This window comes from Muscardinus avellanarius (genome assembly GCF_963383645.1).
Source record: "Muscardinus avellanarius genome assembly, chromosome: 12".
Taxonomy (NCBI): Eukaryota; Metazoa; Chordata; class Mammalia; order Rodentia; family Gliridae; genus Muscardinus; species Muscardinus avellanarius.
This window is the reverse complement of record NC_137798.1, coordinates 36,353,343-36,375,767: the sequence shown is the minus strand read 5'-3', so window position 1 is coordinate 36,375,767 and position 22,425 is coordinate 36,353,343. Positions and strand designations below refer to the sequence as shown.

Sequence of the window (22,425 nt, the reverse complement as noted above, 5' to 3'; positions counted from 1 at the left end):
TAGTCTAAGTTGAAGAACACTCAGTTTTAGCTTATTCCTTGCTCCCACCTGAATTGGTGAGTAGTTGATAATATTATTCTAAAATATAACTGTATGTTAAAGCAGAAGCAAGGAGTCAAGCTTCTCTGTTGCAACATCTGTAGGAAAACTAGGTATTAAAATCATTTAAAAGTAATATAAACCCGGGCAAGGTGAAGAATCCCAATAATCTCAGTATTTGGAAGGCTGAGATAGGAGGATCACAGGTTCAAAAACAGTCAGCATCTTAGCAAAATGCTGTTTCAAAATAAAAAAGGCTGAGGGTGTAGCTCGGAGGTAGAATATACCTGGTTCAATCCATAGAGCTCCCCAGAAAAGTAAAATGACCATCTATTTATGTAAAAAATATTATAGTAAAAAGTTAGATTGTTCAGTTACAATAATAAAAATGACTTCATAAAATAGCAATACCTCACTACTTGACAAGTACTTAATACTACCTTTCTTCAAACTGAATTATCAAATGTCTTCACGAAAATTCTTTTCCAAGTCTGTAAAACATCCTTCTATTGGTGCATTATAATTGTACAGAATGGCAAGAATCACAGTGACACACTCATAGATGCATATAACACTATTTGGTCTATATATAAGCTTTTCAACTTAAATCTATTTTTAATGAGAAAGTACCTTGTCATGCTGAGCTACTAATGTTACTTTTCTACTTTCTTCCTATTGAGTAAACTAAGGCTCTAAAAACTCTTTTGCAAAGTTACATATACTTAAATATCATAACTGAATACATAATAAAATATAAAAATTCAATTCCAATCTTGTTTAAATGTTTATGCTTTTATTTTGCTATTTTATGTAAAGAATACTATTTACAGTTATGCCTTAAACCTTTTAAAGAAAAGAGCTGACATTTAGACTTCTTACACTGATAATGAATATACTAAACAATAAGCACAATATTAAAAAAGTTTCTTCCTTTTAACAAGGTTAAATAATATTCCTTCCTTTTGACAAAGTGACATAGTATTTTTGATATTTTAATTTCCTATCAGATCACATTTTAAGGACATTTATCAGGGCAGTGTTTTTCAAATTATTGTCAAATGATACAACATGAAAATATATTTTACATCATGACTCAGTAAACAACTGATATATATTTCATATACACTTTTCTTATGTGCAATGTATTCTATTCTTTTCTAAAGCTAGTTGCATTGATTTCATGATCAAACTTTAGGTCCTACAGTTTGACCCAAATGTGTATGCATTTTCTGTCATGGTTTCCTCGGAACAGATTTTTATACTTTTCTCAAATTCAAAATACATACCTCAGTAGATCTTTACTTTGAGCTCCAGGTGACTGTCTGGGTAACTTAGCTGATGACTCTTCCAATAAACAATCAGTAATTGCCACATTATTAGTGTTGGGTAATGCATGTTTTTTTGCTTTTTGGAAATCTACAGATTTAAGTCCCAGTGTTAGCTTAATAGAAATATAGGTGAAAACTGTTTAATAACATGCATTTAAATAAAAACATTTTATTCAAAATTACAAACTTACCTGAACTGTAGATAATACTTCTACATTCCAAACATTCCCAATTCTGTTCCCATGATCGTAGTGAAGAACAGGCTAAATGTGTTCCACTAGAACCACAGCACTGACAGCGTTTTATTTCCCACTTGCTGTGAACACAAAGCAAATGCTTATGTTTTGATACTGATTCAATCTATTTCCAACCAGTAGCACTATGACAGGACCTATCCTTTCCCCCAAGATACAACTAGCCCTTTTACCAAAGGAGGAAAAACATACTACCTACACTTCAATGCTGCATTACTTTTTCCTAAAATACATTATTAATTTCATTTATTATGTCTATAACCACCTCATCTAAATATAACATAATTTAAAATCCTAAACTAGCACCAACATATTGACATATATGCACATATACAATGACTCTGCTCATGGGAGACTATGTCAGTGCGTCTGATATGGAAGCAACATTCAGTAAATTTTAAAGTATGAAATATTTCCTAAAATTAGCTTGCTCAGACACTTCAGTTTATATGTAGCCAATGGGGGCCAGACTTCCTATCAGGTCCATATGCACAATCTCTTTCATCTGCTTCCCTCCTCCAAGTTTCCCCACGATACCATGTGATATGCGTGATTCATATTCAGATTTACTTATGGGTACAGGTGAGCTGTGCTGCGAAGCTCCTTCCTCTTTGTTTGGGTATGAGTACATGATCCTCTTTATACATAAATAGATACAGCTTCCTGAATGTGTGCAAATGTGGGTGGCAAGAGAGGTAGCTAGACATTTCCCTACCTCTGCTGGAGATATAGGCATATCATTTCCTCTGTATGGGTATGAATGAGTGGGTATGCATGCATTTGTGACCCCCTTTTCTGACAACGAGGAGGAAGATGACAACATGAACGCTTATTATGCACCAGGGCCACTGTTTCTTTACATGAAAAATTTAATCCTCACAATCAAAGAAGATAGATAAACCATGGTTACCACCATAAAAAGAGGAAACCAAAGCAGAGAGGGATAAGAAAGCTTGACCAATCAAGCTCATACTGGTTAAACAGCAGAGTGAAGTTTCCAACCCAGTTTACCTGGTGTTAGACCCATGCTCCTAACCACTAAACCATGCATTTCACCAATTCTTCTTTCCGTTCACTGGAATGAGACGGAATACGATTTAAGATCACAAAGTAAGAGTTCAGACAAGTGGCTATCTGTATCCCAGGAGAAAAGGCAAAATGTGACATAGCGATCTCAAAAAGAAAATGCCAAAAAGAGGAAATTTTGTAGATACTGAATGGGCGATCAGTGATATACACAATCCTTGACATTTTCAACAATATCTCTGCCACTTGAAAATTTTTAGTTTAATAGCATTAAACTGAAATAAAGCTAATTATACTATAATAAGCATAGTGAAAGAAATCTGTAGCCCAGTGTATGGAATAAGAACTGGGAAGGGCTCTTTAGGGGAAACTGCCCAGATTTAGTCAGATGTCAGCTAATTCTTCACAAGTAAGTAGCAGTTGATCCAAAAGCAATTTCCATGAGAAGCCAGGCTCTCAATACTCTGCTCTGTACTCTAAGCTTATTATGTTAAGGAAGATTATGCAGCAGGGATAATAATTTATTAAAATTTCCTAAATAAACTTCAACAAAACTGTATTTGTTTGTTTGTTTTTTAGTACTGGAAACTGAAACCTAAGGTCTTCTTCTGAGCTATAACCCCAGTCCTATTTAATTTCTTATTTTCAAACAGAGTCTCACTAAGATGCTGAGGCTGGCCTCAAACCTCCATCTCAGACTCATAAGATTATAGGTATGTGCCACCACGCCTGGCTTGGATTTGTTACTTTTCTCCTACAATTTAAATGAAGATATTCCTGATTCCTAGTGCAATGTATTATTTTGTGCCTAAAAGGCACAAAACGATTATTGAAAAATAAAGCAGCTCTCCACTGGCATTATGAAAGTAACCAATTTCAAATGTCAAGCCCTTTTCTATAGTGATTCAAAAGTAACACTGTTAAGATTATTAATCTAGCTAAATTATCCTCTAGCAATAATGTTCAATAGAAACTTAATGCAAACCATGTATGCAATTTAAAATTTTCCAGCAGCCACATTTAAAGATGTGTAAGAAACAGGTAAAATTCCTTTAAATTACTTATTTGCAAAATCATATGTGTAGGCCCTCAAACAGTATGATTGGCATTCTTAAAAAAAAAAATAAAAAGCATATAAGGACATGGTCAGCACAGAGGGAGAAGCATGAGAGAAACATGAGAAGGCAGCCGTCTACAAGCCAAGAAGAGGTGCCTTTGAAGAAACCCAAACCTGTAATCACTTTCATCTTGCACCAAAAGCTTCCAAACTTGTGAGGAAATAAATTTCTATTGTTTAAGCCACCAAATCTGTGGTGTTTTGTTAGGGCAGCACTGCTGAACTAAATCTTTCGGGTGTATTTTATACTTTAAAGCACCCTTTTAATTTGGAATAGCTGTATTTCAAAGGCTCAAGAGCCACATGTGGCTAGTGGCTACCAAACAGAAGAAGGTACTTCTAAGATATAGATCTTCACGAAAATATACCAGAGGAATAGGTTACAACAGCATCAATTGTCAAACCATCTCTGTACACAGATATAAATATACTCCATCTCAAGTTAAGTGTTCAGACATCCTAAGAGCAAAACTATGCATGCTTCACTAGCTATTTTAAATAAAAGATTAAATAAGGAACCACTAAGCAAAACTCAAATTCTAGGAATACCTGTCAGGTGCATTGTATTCTCGCCCTTCTTTGCAACGACATCTTCGAACATCACAACGCTCATAGTGCTGCAGAAGGTCTTGATATGCATTTTCTTCTAATTCCCAAGATGCATCTCTGTAAGTGAAACAAATTTAAAATATATTTTGACCTAAAGTGTTATGTTAAAAAACATGTAATGAACTAAAAAATAAGAACCTTTCACATACTACAGAAACAAAGATAAAATTTGCCTCTTCAACATTTAAATTGACTGTGTCATTTTATCCTACAGTTAATCTCACAGTAAATTTTCAAACGCTAAGTAAAAAATTAAGAAGAAATTTTCTAAAGCTTATGTTTTCCTTATATTCCTGTGTGTGTGTGTGTGTGTGTGTGTGTGTGTGTGTGTGTTACTAGGGATGGAAGCCAGGGGCCTTCTATCTCTGGGCTATCCCTCCAGACCTACTTTTATTTTTTATTTGGAAATGGTCTCACCAGGTTGCTGAGAGCCTCGCTATGTTGTCAAGGCTGGCTTCAAACCTGTGATCCTCCTATCTCAGCCTCCCAAGTACTGGGATTATAAGCATGCACCACCACATACAGCAACAGTTCACTTCTAATTGGCCTGTGTGTTATTGGGGAATGAATCCAGAGCCTCATGTGTTCTAATTTTATTTCAAGTTTACTATCATTATTTCTGGATTCATGTTTAAGCATTAAAATTCTTCTTACTCATTTTAAAACAACCTTGATTTTCTTAGATAATGTACCATTTTGAAGATTACTATAGCTGTGGTTAAATTAATCAAAATTGTGGATATAGCTGAAGCATTTATTAACATGAGACTAAAAGCCAATTAATGCATTCAAGAGGCTGAGACTGAAGGATCGCGGTTCGTGAACAGCCTCAGCTACTTAGGCCCTCTGCAACTCAGTGAGACCCAGCTTCAAAAATTAAAAAATAGGGCAGGGGTTGTAGCTTGGAGGTCGAATGCCCCTGGGTTCGATCCCCCCACCCAAAAAAAAGCCAATGAATGAAATATTTATATCACAATCCCTGTTCTTTAAGAACTAGCAATCTGGGGAGGAGAAGGCTTTATATTTCATCATCTGAAATGACTACCTATCCATGATCACCTAGTAAAACATAAATGATTATTTCTAATATTGTTAAATCCTCCACTTAAATAACTTTTTCAAAAGGGTAATATCACTCACTTTTCAGGAATATGAATTCCCATTCTCAACATCTCTTTTTGAAAGATGTCACTATTACTGCATATTGTACACCGAAAGAAAAACATTCCTGCATTTATTGCTTGAACCTGTAATAGAAAATAGAAACAACAATTTAAGTCTGTTATTTAGACTATGAATTATATAACAAACAGCTTTTGGTTTTTTTTCTATGCCACTGATTGTCAAAACTTGTAAACTTAAGTTATCCCATTGCAAAATGTGAAGAGCTTTTACCCCATGGTAATAATAAGTCTCATGATTAGATGGTTCTTAGCTTTACATTCTTCATCCATATATTGTTTTCAATCTTTGATGCCTAATGCCATTTTGATTCCTAAATACTGCACTGTCTACCACTCTGTGAAAAACTGGAAAATTTTAATCACTTTATCTAGAAACGATGTTTAATTGTTATGTATAAATCATCACTGGTTTTACTATTAACTTTATTTCTGAGTTTTCTTCCAAAAAAGGAAAAGTATAAAATCAATTCTCAATGATACAGCAAATACAAAAAGAAGCACTGGCCGGGCATGGGGGCGCACGCCTGTAATCCCCGTGCTTGGGAGGCTGAGACAGGAGGATCACGCAGGTTCGAAGCCAGCCTCAGCTACTTAGTGAGGCTCTCAGCAACTTAGTGAGATCCTGTTTCCAAATAAAATATAAAATAGGTCTGGGAATATAGCCCAGAAGTAGAAAGCCCCTGGGTTCCACCCCCAGTACCAAAAAAAAAAAAAAAAAAAAAAAAAAAAGAAGAAGCACTGAGAATACTGAGAAGGAAAAAGGAAACTATTGGCCTACTCGAAAAAGTGGCCAATCCCTAATAAGAAACTAGTAGCACACATTTATTTGAAAAAAAAAAAATTAACCTCTACTTTACAGATGGCAAACACTATGTATTAAAAACATAAGAACTTCAAGGAGTTTTAGTGAATAGACAATACACATGTATAAACAAAATAGTGTTTAAAAGTGTTTTTTAAAAGTGTATACATAGGAGAAAAAGAAAAAAAAAACCTAGTTTACAATGACAACGATCTTATAGTGAGACCAAAGCTGCATTTGGAGGAAGAATTATAAGTTTGTAAGGAAAATAGGACATAAGACATTCCAAGAACAAGTATTACAGCATATATCAAGACTCCATGGCAAGACAGAGAACAAGTGATTGGGAAACTACGATTAAAAAGGCTTTGAGCAGTTGAGGAAAAATACTGAGATCATACTAAATATATAGCACAAGGAAGAATCTGGTAAGAAGAAAAAAACAGCACAAGACACACAGATGATACCAGTAAGACTAGAGCAATGATGTAGATATCCAAACTAAACAAGAATAGTGACTATTTTCTAGATATACAGAAAGTAAAGTTCTTACCAATTCTTCTGATTCTAATTTTGAATCTCTTCTCACAAAATCACCACTTATAGTGGTTAGGAGTAATGACATTTGTTTAGCCACATACATCTATCTAGTGTAGGTAGACTAATATTTCAGTTAAGATTTTGGTAGAGTGGAAAATCCACCAGAGATCCTTTATCGAAAATGAGTCTAAGCCAGGCATGGTGGTGCACACTTGTAATCCACGCGCTTGGGAGGTGGAGACAGGAGGATTGCACAGGTTCGAAGCCACCTGCGTGTGCTGGCTTAAGAGACCCTGTTTCCAAATAAAAAAGTATAAAATAGGTCTGGGAGTGTAGCCCGGAGGTAGAAGGGCTTCCAGGAACCCTAGTACCACCAAAAAAAAAAAAAAAAAAAAAAAAAAAGATTCTAGAACTAGTTGTCTTAGTATGCTAATTAAGTAACAATTGCTTGTTGACAGTGTTATCACAAGGTGCTCCTGTAACACTGGTGATTCTAAATTAAATTGCATAAATGTCCCTAAATTAGCTGGGTGTGGTGGCACATACTTTTAATCCCAGCATTTGGGAGGCTGAGAAAGGAGGATCCTGTGGTTCACAGACAGCCCCAGCTACTTAGTGAGGCCTTTGCAACTCAGTGAGACCCTGTTTAAAAATAAAGAATAAGCAGGGTGTGGTGGCGCAGGCTTGTAATCCCTGCACTTGGGAGGCAGAGACAGGAGGATCGCACAGGTTTGAAGCCAGCCTTACTGGTTTAAGAGACCCTGTTTCCAAATAAAAATATAAAATAGGTCTAGGAGTGTAGCCCAGAGGTGTAAGGGCTTCCAGAAACCCCAGTACCACCAAATAAATAAATAAATAAATAGGAATGGGGGTGTAGCTCAGAGGTAGAATGCCCCTGGGTTCCATCCCCAGTACTGGGGTAAAAAAATTCTTAAGTTTTTGTTAGTTAACTGTAACAGTTCTATTTTGTCAATGACAGAACAAAAACTCTATATTTTCACTGTTCACAATGCTACCAATACTAGGTCAAGTTTGAGAACCTCTTTGACTCATTATTAACACATAAATGAGGCAAATTTTATTTGTCCTGAAAAGTAATATACTGTTATAAGATTAACAAAATAACACATTTGGTTACAATTACATTGATTTAAATACAAACCCTAAATTAAGGGAAAGCATGTTTTATTTACTTTTTTGGTGGTACTGGGGATGGAATCCAGGGGCCTTCTACCTCCAGGCTATATTCCCAGACCTATTTTATATTTTATTTGGAAACAGGGTCTCTTAAGCCAGCCGAGGCTGGCTTCAAACCTGCGCGATCCTCCTGTCTCAGCCTCCCAAGCGCGGGGATTACAAGCGTGAACCACCACGCCCGGCTGGAAAATTATGTTTTAAAGATTCTCATATAATGCAGAATTCTTTCTAAATAGGTTTTGATGTTGTTTGTTAATGGCAGTCTTTGGGATATTTTTTATACATTATTTCTTTGCAAGGATTTAAAGAATCCCCAAAATTTCCCCAACAAAATAGTCTCCAATCTAATGTAGAGTTTATGATCTGTTTTATTTTGGTACTAGAAATTGAATCCTGGGGCATTCTATTTCTGAGCTCTACCCCCAGCTCTTTTTACTTTTTATTCTGAAATAGGTCCTTTTAGGTACTTAGGTTGGCCTTGAATTTGGTATTCTCCTGTCTCAGATTCCCAAGTACTGGGATTACTAATGCCACCACCTCCAGCAACTTTTACCTGAATAAACAAAGTTCAAGGATCATACCAAAAAGGAGGAAAGAAAGAAATTAAGAAATTAAGATTTACTAGTTTGACTATGGTTATTAAAGATTTTATTTAAATATAAGAGAATTGACATTGCCTAAACTTAAAAAAAAATTTGTTGGCAAGTCATACTCAGCAGTAACACTTAATTTTGATAAACAATAATAAAATTTAAGTCTAAAAAATAGTATTAAACCTAACTGGCTATGGTGATACATATCTATGCTCCTAGCTACATGGGAGACTGAGGCAAAAGGATCTTAAGTTTGAGGCTAGCCTGAGAAACTTAGCAAGACCCTGTCTCAAAATGAAGTAACTTTAAAAAAAGGCCTAGGGAGCCAAGCATGGTGGCTTCCATAATTCCAGTCCTCGGGAGACTGAGACAGGAATTCAGGTTTGAGACCAGCCTCAGCACCTTGATGAGGCCCTCAGCAATTTAGCAAGACCTTGTTTCAAAATAAAGTAGGGCTGGGTGCTGGGCAGGTGGCACCTGCCTGTAATCCCAGTACTTGAGAGGCTGAGACAAAAGGATTGTAGGTTCAAGACTAGCTTCTGCAACTTATTGAGACTCAAAGCTTCCTAGCAAGAACATGTTTCAAATACCAAAATTAAAGAGGGCTGGGGGTATAGCTCGAAGTTAGAATAACCCTGAGTTCAATCCCCAGTACCATCCAAAGATACATAGATATATACATACATGAAGAAAGATAAAAGGATGTAGCTCAGGGGTAGAACACACCTAAATTCAATCTCCAGGACTCAATAAAAGAAAAAGGGGGTGAGGTGGGATGTAGCTCAGTGACAGAGTGCTTTCCTTTGCCTAGCATGCATGCACAAGGCTTAGGTTTAATCCCCAGTACAACATACACCTACATACACACAATATGTTCGGACATTAAACTTAAGTAAATCCTTCAGTATTTGGCATTTATTTTAGGGCTGATAATAGGTAGCACTTTCAAATATGTATATTACATATTTGATATTAATGGTTGGAATCTTTAAAAAAATTCAAAGCTGGGCGTGGTGGCGCATGCTTGTAATCCCCACACTTGAGAGGCGGATACAGGAGGATGGCGCAGGTTCGAAGCCAGCGCGCGTGCTGGCTTAAGAGATCCTGTTTCCAAATAAAAAAGTATAAAATAGGTCTGGGAGTGTAGCCTGGAGGTAGAAGGGCTTCCAGGAACCCCAGTACCACAAAAAAAAAAAAAAAAAAGAAAGAAAAAAGAAAGAAAGAAAGAAAGAGAGAGAGAGAAGAAAGAAATCAAGATAAATCAAATAAATGGAAAAGTATGTTTATGGAGTGTACACGCATGTGTTTGCAAAGCTGGGGACCCAACCCCACCCTATGGGCCTGAGCCATACTATGTACTCTATTAATTAAGTTAGATCCCTGTCCCCAATGTTGTGTTTTATATTATTTACTTCAAAATTAGTCACTGTGTTTGACAAAGTGACTTTCAAAGAACCAGTTAACAATAATCAGCCCTCTTCAAGAAAATATGATAAACTGTTTATCATAGTAAAGAAAAACTTTTTTAAATGGCCTCAACATTTCTTACTATCAAGTTTATTTTCATTTTCTGGTTTTCTAACTTAAATATTAAGTAGAGCTTAAGAATTCAAATTTATGTTTTATTCTTTGTGAAATATAAATTCCTTAGGTAAAAAAAGTGAAATTTTCAAGGTATAAATATACATTAAAAGGTTACATCTAAAGTATTTATTAAATGCTAATTATACACATGAATACATTTTATATGTAAATATTCTACAAATTGAATGCTTTAAAATGTAACAAGTAATAAGAGCTAAGATACATGTCAATTCTAACTTAAAATTCAAATCAACAAACAGCAAAAATTTCATCATTCAGAGAAAGCTTACAAAACATATCTTACCTGTAAACAGTCTCTATGAAACCAAGCATTCTTACAACAAGGACTTCGTAATATGCTATAAGTAGGAATAGGTTCAACGCATTCCAAACAAATGGTGCATGGTAAGGAATCTCTATAATTATTAGATGTAATTATTTGGACAGGACGGTGGTCCCAACAAAATGACCTAAAATGATAATTATTTAAGAATAGCTAATGAATTTTAAAGGAGGAATAAACTAGTACTGTAATTCATACATTTAACAGAAAATTCCTTTGTATCTGCCTCATGATTAACCACACCAGACTATAACCATGACACTTCACATTAGCCTCACAATCTACATTTTGGTGGTGAGACTGACCTCATACAGAATTCAATTAATTATACTGTTATACTATATTCCAAGAACTGTTATTAGCAATGGAGTATATGTACTTTTGTATTTAACAACAAATATATATACTATTGTATAAAACTAGAGAAGGCAGCCGGGCATTGTGGTGGTGCACACTTGTAATCCCAGCATTTAGGAGGCAGAGACCAGAAGACACAGTTCACAGACAACCTCAGCTACTTAGTGAGGCCCTTTGCAACTCAGTGAGACCCTGTTTCAAAAAATAAATGGAATAAAAAATAGGGCTGGAGGTGTAGCTCAGATGTACAATGCCACTGGGTTCCATACCCAGTACCGCAAAACAAACACACACACACAGAAGGCAGGAACTTACTCTTATAATATTTTAATCACTTGATGAATAAATTATACAAATAAAAAAAGCCTGGCGTGGTAGTGCACACTTGTAATCCCAGCGCTTGGGAGGCTGAGACAGGAGGATCGCGCAGGTTCGAAGCCAGCCTCAGCTGGCTTAAGAGACCCTGTTTCCAAATAAAATATAAAATAGGTCTGGGTGTATAGCTCGGAGGTAGAAAGCCTCTGGGTTTCACCCCCAGTACCCCCCCCACTATATATATATATTCCCCATCTATTTATATTTTCTAAACTCTAGTTTTCTTACATGATAATAGATTATATAAGTCAGAATATAAAGATGTAAGGAAATAGAACTCTCATGACACCAAATGTCAAAACTCATTAAATCTTGATTTAAAAAATTGTACTCAAGAAGGAAATATTTTCAGGGTTATTCCAAGGCATATAACAAATTTATATGCCTCTATTTACTTAGCCATAATACATGTGGCCCCCTGAAAGAAAACTTGACTTCTAATATAAATAGTAACATTAAAATCTAGAATTATGTAAGATGAAAATTTTCACTGACTGAATAAACTAAAAGTTCAATATTATATCCCAGAGCAGGAGTAGAAGGTGACATTTAACTATCAGGCTCATACTAGAGATTATAATTCTCAAGTAGATAGAAATAACTCCACTGGAAGGGAGATTTTTTAAAAATGTTTCTCATTTATACACATTTACATACACATATACAAAATATGTATGTTTAAACTTAGCAGAACTTTAAAAAGTATTATTTTTTCTTTTTTTTTTTTTGGTGGTACTGGGGTTCCTGGAAGCCCTTCTACCTCCAGGCTACACTTCCAGACACCTATTCTATACTTTTTTATTTGGAAACAGGGTCTCTTAAGCCAGCACGGCTGGCTTCGAACTGGCGTGATCCTCCTGTCTCTGCCTCTCAAGTGCGGGGATTACAAGCGTGTGCCACCACGCCCGGCTAAGAAAGTAATTTTACACAGGAATTTTATCTTTGGCCTATCCATTTCTCACTTTTATAACATTCATTTTATATCGAACAGATAAATAACTCACGCAAAATTGCCAGTGAACTGGAAAATACATTCTCTCTGAAGACCACATGGGAAATGATAACTTCGTTTACATCGAGGTGCAACACATCCAATTGAAGCACCATTTTTCTTGCAAATACAGCATTTCTAGAAAAAAAAAAAATGAAAACAGAGCCATAACATAAAAAGTTTTGAGTTCAATAATATGATCAAGGTGTTAATGAATGTTCCCTGTGGGCAGACTGAAAATTACTTTCATAATAGCTGTGATAACAGTATATTTTAAAAGGTTCTTAAAAACACTATTCTATCCAGAAACAATCTAAAGACACAAAAAAATTGCTGATAAGGACATCCCTTTTCTTTACTACCTGCTAAAATAAACTCAAGAATTTACAAACGTAATGGCTACAGATGAAAGTTGTACTGAAATCTCAATAGAAATCACAAAACTTACGTCAAGAAGAATATAAAAATATTAAAATTCCAGTTTGTAAAAGTATGGCTAAAATTACTTTATCCTAACCAAAATGAAGTGTTACAAATCTATAGTGGATTGTGCAGTGGCTTCCCAAACAAGTACCCATACTTTCAATCTTCTTATTCTTTCGTTATACTCAGACTATATGATAACCTACAGTCCTTCCCTTGTACATAGCACAATAGCCAATATATAGATAATTCATAATAATTGAATGAGCAACAGGTTAAAGTTCAGGATACCTATCTTGGAGAACAAAAGAGGGAACTGAACACAAGTATGCAATGTCACAGAAGGACAAAAGAGTTATTTATGAAGATCATAAATTAAGCCTGCACAGTTGTATAATCTCTGCTCCAATCCATCATTCCAACCTCAGCAATTGAGCTATAAGAATAAAAGAGCAAACAGCTGGGTATATTTAAAATTAAAGAGTAAATAATACTTATACAAATATTTTATTAAAACAACATACTTGACAAAAATATACATAGGAACATAAAATAAAGCCATTCCTTTCTTTTTTTTCTTTTTCAATGGTATTGGGAACTAAACCCAGGATGTACCACTAAGTTGTAAATTGTATCCCCAGACTTTTTTTGTAAGATAAGGTCTTGCTAAGTGCCCAGGCTGGCTTCAAACTTGCCTTCTTGCCTCAGCCTTCAAGTTACTGGGTTTGCAGGTATGAGTCACTATGCCTACCTTAAAGTCATAAATTTCAAGTACAGAAATGGGTAGAAAAGACTTCTCAAGTATTGACACTATTAATTTACCGTAATGAATAAAATAATTTACTTACCAATTTAGAAGCTCTATTAACTTCTTTCCTGATATCTTCTATTAGAAAACCATAAACTCCTTCTTCTTCTTTTCCTCTCTGCCAAATTCCACTTGACATTAACTAAGAATATATTCTCAATTAGAAAAAAAAACTCTAAGAAACTAGTTTGGAATTAATCTATTTACATCTATAATATTTATTCCAATAAAAATTAACATGAAATAAATTTCAAGCAACTATCTGTAATGATTATTTTTCATAGTCAACGAGGCTGTTCATACCCTTTGATTTGGAAGACACTGTGTAACAACAGAGCACATACCTAAACTGAATCCAAAAGTATTCTAAGGAAGGAACATAGAAAAAAGAAGAAAAAGAAGGTAGGAAGACAGTGAGTGGATAAGTGGGTGACAAGGAAAAAAAAAAAACACCTAAATTTAAACTTTAGAAAAAAAGTTGTAAACACAGAACGTTGTAATATAATAATAAAAACTATGAAGACAATTCAGATAAGTGATATTTCTCTCTAAATTCCGAATCACTAAAAACATGTTTACAGGGAAATCAACGGAATCATAGCTTGACTTTTTTTTTTTTTTTTTTTTTTTTGTGGTGGTACTGGGGATGGAACCATTCTACCTCCGAGCTACACTCCCAGACCTATTTTATATTTTATTTGGAAACAGGGTATCTTAAGCCAGCAAGGCTGGCTTCAAACCTGCACAATCTTCCTGTCTCCGCCTCCCAAGCACGGGGATTACAAGCATGAGCCACCATGCTCGGCATAGTTTGACATTTTAAAAATCTCATTTTAATCTGGGCGTGGTAGCGCATGCCTGTAATCCCAGCATTCGGAAGGCTGAGAGAGGAGGATCGTGGGTGGTGGACAGCCTCAGCTACTTAGTGAGGCCCTCCACAACTTAGTGAGACCCTGTTTTAAAAAATGAAGGATAAAAAATAGGGCAGGGGTACAGCTTGGAGGTGGAATGCCCCTGGGTTCTATTCCCAGACCCACAAAATAAATAAATAAATAAATCTCATTTTAACTGTATAAATCAGGAAAAAAAAGTATAAACTGGGGATAAGAAATCCTGGCTTGCAAAACAAGCTCTGTGCCTAAACTTCTGGAACCCTAGGCAAGTAATTTAATATCCCTGACCCGAAATATGAAAATAAGAACACTGGATTAGACTTACTATAAGTCTCTTTCAGCTCTAGCATTCTATTTGTAACATTACAGTATTTCCCTGTTCATAATAAAACAACCTTAAAAGGATCAAGTCCGGGGTTAGTACTTTTTTGAAGTATTTTACTCATTAATAAGGCAGAAATATAAGGGATATTTTGGTACAATCAACTTAACTATGTTAATTCATAATACTTCAATAGCCAGGTGTAGTGGTGCACACTTATAATCCCAGTACTTGGGAAGCTCAGACAGGAGGATCACAGGTTCATAGCCAGTTTCTACAGTGTAGCAAGGCTCTCAGAAACCTAGAGAAATGTTTCCAAATAAAGAAAAATAAAATTGGGCTGTGGCTGTAGCTTGGAAGTAGAATACCTCTAGGTTCAATCACCAGTGGGGGGGGGGGGGATCAATAGAGCAACTTTGTTATTAGAAATGTTTTAAAGCTGGGTGTGGTGACCCATGCCTGTAATCTCAGTATTTGGGAGGCTGAGACAGGAGGATAGCAAGTTCAAGGAGAGCCTCAGCAACTTAGTGAGACCCTGTTTAAAAACAAAACAAAACAAAACAAAACAAACAAACAAAAAGAACAGCTGGGGTGTAACTCAGAGGCCAAACACCCGTGGATTCAATGCCCAGTACTCCCCCACAAAAATGTTTTAATTTGTATAAAGTTCTAAAACACAAGTGATACATATTAGGAACTAGATATGAGGAAATAAGCTAATATAATACCTCTCCTAATCCTACTGTATTAAATTCATAAAAGTGAAAACATTTACTTTTATACTGCAAAACTTAATAGACTGCAATATACTTGCATAATTCAATGCCAATCTCATGTTCCCTTAACACATGGTACTACAAAGTGATTAGATTGCAGATCAGTCTGTAAGTATATTTAAACCACAGAGTACTCGAGACAGAACTGTAGTCTTTAGAGACCTGCCAAGGAATAGTTTAGATGGTTTCTTAGGGAGGCATTGAAAGAATATGGATGATGGTGGGCTTAAAATTGATATTCCTGTATTAAGAAATTAAGGTGGAACTTAATTTTTCTCCTCTTGAGTGTAGGCTGACTTAATAAAAGTGAGTTTGTTAACTCACTTTTAACAAACAGAATAAAGCAAAAGTAACAGTGGTATGTGCGACTGTGAAGATTAAATAATATGATTCCACTTGGCATGCATCTCTCTTCTTAACTTTCTTTGGGGGAGCCAGAATGTATGGGTCACTTCTTAGTGACCCATACATTAATCTGTTTCCTTTTCCACTAATATTAATTACCTTTAGCCAGAACTTTTCCTTCCAGGGTCTGTGAAATAAAATACTTTTCTTCTACTCCCTGAACCTTCAAACAAGTCTTTTCTGAGATTTATCACTAGCAACAAAGGAAACAAGAAAGTGGTAAAAAGAATACTTCCCTTATAGGCCTAACCATTTTTTCCTTTTTAATTTTTTGTTTTGGTTAGAAAAAAAATAAGTAGGTAATAATGACAGATTTATATATGTACCAAGTAATTTCAAAATCTTAGCATTTGATAAATTCACAAATCCTATTTTTACATATGGGCAAAATAAGATCTAGAGAAATTAAATGATTTATCCAATTTTCAGAAATCAGTGTCAGCATTTAATTCTCTTCTTTACAATAGCAAATTTCTAAAATTATATATTATATACTCACCAAACAATAGTAATGTACAGTAAGATTCCATTTCTCATTTGTTTTCTTTTCTCCATATTTATTAGGACAGTCATCATTTTTTCGACAGAAAACACAAACTAACAATGAAAAAATCATAGATGTAAAAACATTTTTTAAAACTTCGAAATAATCTATGGAATTGAAACTTTTTTTGGTTGATGTATTAATTTCTACAGGAAAAATCCTATTATGTTGCTATCAGTAATGATTCCTATATATTTTCTTTCTTTTTTCGGGGGCCCTACAGATTAAACCCATAGACATTTTAATTCTGAGCTCCATCCCTAGACCTTTTTATTTTTTGTCTTGAAACAGGGTCTTGCTAAGTTGCTGAGAATCTCACTATGTTGCTGAGGCTGTTGTTCTCAAACCTGCAATCCTCTTATTTCAGCCTCCCAAGTACTAGGATTCCAGGCATGCACCAACATGCCAGGCTACCATGTCTGTCTTAAAACACTAACATGACTATATTTTTCATCAGCCTTCAGTGATGAATTCCAGTGTACAGTTAAAGTGACAACTTGTAAGGGTAACAAATATCTGAAAATGATAAACCAAAGAACCCCAAAATGCTATTCTTTTACTAAAGCAATGATTAAACTACCAAAAACTCTTAAGAATAAATTTTTAGCAGATTTTAAAAATTTTTAAAAATTAAGAGAATGCTTAATAGTGAAATAAGATGCTTAATTTTATACTTTTATCGATGCACTGTAATTAATGCATCAAAGAGGTATAAACAAGAATATATGCACACAACACTTGGTATGTGTCTGTCCAGATCCCAACCCACGCCCCTCCCCTTCCCTGTACAAGTCCTTGATATTGGCATTGATAATTTTGTATATGTACAAAGTATTATTTAAACTGACACCTTTATTGTGTCTCTATCCTTCCTCCTCCCTCTTCTAAACCCTCTCCATCACTCAACCAGAGTCTGTCCTCCTTTATCTGAGATCTCATTTGTTACCCAATTTCTCTGTAGCTTCCACATAGAGAAAGCATACAAATATTTGCTTTTTGAGACTAATATAATTTAGTATAATTTTCTCTAGTTTCATCCATTCTCCTGCAAATGACATAATTTTGTTCATCTTTATGGCTGAGTAAAATTTCATTGTGTATATATACTACATCTTTATAATCCATTCGTCTGCTCATACATGCCTAAGCTGGTTCCATAATTTAGCCATTATAAATTGTGCTGCTATAATCATGGCTATGCATGTATCACTATAATTTTCTGACTGCAGTTGCTTTGGAAAGATGCTTAGGAGTGGTAAAGCTGACTCATATGGTAGTTCCATTCCCAGTCTTCTGAGAAACCTCCACACTGATCTCCATAGTGGCTGTAGTAATTTGCAGTCCCACCACCAGTGAATAAGGGTTCCTATTTCTATAAGGATTCCCAACATCCTTGTTAGTACTTATTATTGTTTATATTCTTGATGACTGCCATTCTAATTGGAATTATATGGAATCTCAGTATAAATTTGATCTGTATTTCCCTGATTGCTAATGATGTTAAACATTTTTCACATATATATTGATCATTTGTATTTCTTCTTTTGAGAAATGTCTATTCAGTTCAAATGCCCATTTTTTAATTGGGTTATTTGTTTTGTAAAAAGTTTTTTAAGCTCTTTGTATATTCGAGATATTAGTCCTATATCAGAGGAATAGCTAGCCTTTCTATAGGCTCTTTCTTTATAGACTCTTGGTTTCCTTTGCTGCACAGAAGCTATTTAATACCATCCATTTATTAATTCTCATTTTAATATTCTTGACAGCATTTTAACTTACCTACCATATCCCATTCCCTAGCTGGTCAGTGGCTTTGGAATGTCCCATGTTCCTGGTAAAAACTGTTTATCTAACAGGCTATATGAACCTTATTCTAAAAGAAACGTGGTTACGTGTTTTCACTTGTGTGGCAGCAGCTTGAGGGATAGACTCCAATGTTTGTTTTACCCACTGAGAACTTTTTCAAAGTTAAAACAAATATATTGGCCACAATAGATGAGGACAAAAAATAACGGCCTCAAATCGGGGGTAGTGGTGCACACTTGTAATTTCCGCGCTTGGGAGGTGGAGACAGGAGGATCGTGCAGAATCAAAGCCAGCCTCGTTGGCTTAAGAGACCCTGTTTTCAAATAAAATATAAAATAGGTCTGTGAGTGTAGCCTGGAGTTAGAAGGGTTCCATCCCCAGTACCAGAAAAAAAAAAAAAAAAAAAAAAGATAATTGCCTCAAGATGATGAACTAAAGAGCCTAGATTAGAGCCTAGACTGGGGAAAAAAGGGAGACATGGGGAGAGTAAGGAATCTGAAAAGATCTATACACTGGAGAACCTAGAAGGCTATGTGCATACCCATGGATGTATTCATGCTGCGAAAAGACCTGAGAAATCCTCAACTTTGATGTCTGGATGACCTTTCTTAAAAAGAAAGACCTCAATTGATAACCTGACTTTACACCTTAAAGAACAAGCAAAAGAAGAGGAAATTAAACCCAAAGCTAACAACAACACAAAACAAAAAGACTGGAACACATATAAATAAAATAGCGAATACCATAAAACTTTTTGAAGAAAATATAGGGATAAATCTTCATAGTCTTGGATTCAACAATGGTTCCTTACAATTCACACGACCAAAAGGAAAAGTAACAACAACAACAAAAAAAAAAACAAAAACAATAGACAAACCGGACGTTCAAAACTTTTGTGTCCCTAACAAGACAGCAAAAAGACATTCTACAGAATGAGAGAAAATATTGTGAATTATCTATCTGATAAGAATCTCATATCCAGAATGTATAAGAAACCCAACATAAATAACCCAATTTAAGACTGGAAAAATATTTTAGTTCTTCATATATTTGAGATATTAGTCCTCTATCAGAGGGGTAAGCTGGCAAAGACTTTTTCCCCATTCTGCAGGCTGTTTTTTCATGCTCTTGTTTCCTTTCCTTTGCAGAAGCTTTGGAATTTGATACCAGCCCATAGTTCTCATCCCAAAAAACAAGATCCTTGGTTTTATTTCCTAACCACTAGCATGGATAAGGAGGAGGGGGATAGTGGTATGGTTTAGGAGGCAACCACACTAAGAGATATTGTGTGTGTATATGAATATTGATATATTTTAATATCACTATGATGTATAATCATTGCACTAATGAAAACAATGGGAAAATAATCTCATCTCTCACTTCTCAACACACACACACACACACACACACACACACACACACACACACACACACACCGCTATATTAAAAGATGCTTTAAGCCGGGTGTGGTGATGCACATGTGTAATCCCAGCATTTGGGAGGCTGAGACAGGAGGATTGTGGTTCACAGACAGCCTCAGCTACTTAGTGAGGCCCTTTGAGACCTGGTTTCAAAATTAAGAATAAAAAATAGGGCTGGGGGTGTCACTTAGAGGTAGGATGCCTCTGGATTCCATCCCCGGTACGGTAAAAAAAAAGCTTTAAATTACTGATCATCAGTCAACAAAGAAATGCAAATCAAAACCACTATGAGATACCACTTCACACCCATGAGGATACCTATAATAAAAACACGAATTATCATATGACACAATAATTCCATGACTAGGTATATAAGCAGAACTGAAAACAAGATGTTCAAGCAAATACTCGTACACTAATGTTCACAGCAGCACTTTTCATAGTGGTTAAAGCAGAAACAAACCAAATTTCATATGATATTTCCATATTAAAATATCACCGAGTAATATACAAAATGAGGTACTGATACATACAACATATCTAAGCCAAGAAACATGCTAATGAAAGATATTAAGCATAAAAAGTCATATATGATGCCATCTACACGACATGTTACATTATCCAGAATAGGTAAATTTAGAGACACATAGCAGAAAAGCAGGTGCCAAAGATCATGGAAAATGAGAACTGCATAAAAAGTAGTTTCCTTTGGGGGTAACAAAAATGTTTAGGAACTACATAGTTCAAAGAACGAATTTTGTATTTGTTATATATTTTGAAATATATATAGTAGAATGCCCAATTACTGTATGCATTAGTTCAGAGACCTTATTCTTCTTCCTAATTAAAATTTTGCATCCTTTGAATCACATCTTTACAATTTCCATTTTCCACCTATAGTAGCCGTTCACTACCTTTCTCTTCTTTGCTTCTGAGAGTTCTATTTTCCAGATTCCACATCTAAGACAGACGATGAATTATCTTTCTATGCTTGTCTCATTTCACCATAGTGCTTTACCATCATAAAAATGAAAACAACAGTATTTATAGCAAACTTCGTCATATTGAGGATTAAATGTCAGTACACATTAATTAACGAAGTATGACAATCAAAGAAGTGAATAAATGTTGGTATTAGTAATCTGTTCTTTGATACTGAACAATATCTCAAGGTATCAGATCCATACAAGATGGAGGGAATTTGAATCTCAAACTGACTTCATGAAGTATAAACTATTTGTTTTAAGATCTATGCTTAACAATACCTTGACAAAATAATACATTTTTATTGTGTTAAACCTTTAAGACTTCAGAATTTATCTATTATAGCAGCTAGTGTTATTTACCTCAACAAATACATGTAACCAAGAACAGATGTTATGTGGTGAAAAGTACTATACTAACAGGCTGCTCACAAAATAGATTCCAGAACTGAAAAGAAATACCATGACCTAATATTTAATCATTGTTAAATATCCTTACTATATTGCTATATTATTAAATATCCTCACTATATTCCTCCTCACTTCAGTTTAATAAGTCATAACTTAAAGCCCCTCCCCTAACCCTTTAAAAGATGTTAGCTCCCCTTCTATGAGGGAGAAATAGTGGCAGAAGAGTATAAAGTAGTAACTTAAAGCCCTCATTTTTCATGGTAGCAAGTTAACAGATACTGTTTATATGAAGAAATCAGTCTTGTAAAAAAAAAATCTAAGGACTCAATCTTTACATTATTGTGAATTAACAACTATTTGGGGATATTATTGTGACCGCTTAAGATGTAAATTTTTCTTTTTATGTTAAATTTTTGTGCATTGTTTAAACTGTTCTCACCTTTATTTTCCCTTATATAGTGAAAAGCCAAAAAAGTAAAAAAAAATTTATTAAGAAAATAATACTGTTCTGTTCAGATATAAATCATACCTGATAAATATACAAACTACAAATAAATTATAAGTAAATCATTCTGCTATCAAAGAATGATTTGTCAAATTTTATGTATTCAATACTATAATATAGACATATGAACTACCCATGCATCAAAAAAATTCCTTCTTAGCTGGGTGTGGTGGTGCAAGCCTGTGATCCCAGCACTTGGGAGGCTGAGATAGGTAGATTAAAGGTTCAAGGACAGCTTTAGCAACCTAGTGAGATCCTGTTTCAAAATAAAGAATAAAACATAAGGCTGGGGGTGTAGCTCGAAGGTAGAATGCAACTGGGGTCCATCCCCAGTAGAAAGCAAGCAAGCAAGCAAGCAAGCAAGCAAGCAAGCTGGAGAATACAACTGGGAGGTAGAATGCCTCTGGGTTCAGTCCTCTATACAACAATACCAAAACAAAAATAATCCTATTGCTTGATCAGCATTCTAAAAAGATTTATTCTAAAGAAAATGTTTTAAATAATTACTTACCAAGCTTTTGTGAGTCACCAGGTTTATTTTCATTCATTTTACTAGGAAAAATAAGAACACATCAATATAACCATCATAATTTAAAAAGTCTCAAATTCACCATTTTTATTACATTTAGTCAGTGCATAATTACAAATGAGTCACATCTATTTTGATCTAATATAAGACTCAATTCCCTCACTTTTCACACACATAAGGTCAGCCATTCTCAAAAGGCTGGTAGAGCTTGAGGAACTTTACTGAAGATTGAACCCAGAGACATTCTACCTCCACGCTAT

General features: G+C 35.0%; 1 protein-coding gene across 1 annotated transcript in view; it reads right to left on the bottom strand.

Annotated features, from left to right (window-relative positions):
* Positions 1-22,199, bottom strand: part of G2E3 (G2/M-phase specific E3 ubiquitin protein ligase) — a gene marked incomplete at its 3' end in the record, with an annotated part of 35,414 nt that extends 13,215 nt beyond the window's left edge. The window contains exons 1-9 of the mRNA XM_080708172.1: positions 22,148-22,199; positions 16,466-16,563; positions 13,611-13,712; positions 12,353-12,477; positions 10,578-10,743; positions 5,514-5,620; positions 4,314-4,430; positions 1,559-1,683; positions 1,326-1,455 (exon numbers count right to left, since the gene is read on the bottom strand). Coding sequence (XP_080564298.1) covers positions 1,326-1,455; positions 1,559-1,683; positions 4,314-4,430; positions 5,514-5,620; positions 10,578-10,743; positions 12,353-12,477; positions 13,611-13,712; positions 16,466-16,563; positions 22,148-22,184 — 1,007 coding nt within the window. The 5' untranslated portion in view covers positions 22,185-22,199. The remainder of the gene's footprint in view (positions 1-1,325; positions 1,456-1,558; positions 1,684-4,313; positions 4,431-5,513; positions 5,621-10,577; positions 10,744-12,352; positions 12,478-13,610; positions 13,713-16,465; positions 16,564-22,147) is intronic.
* Between the last annotated feature and the right edge of the window lie 226 nt (positions 22,200-22,425).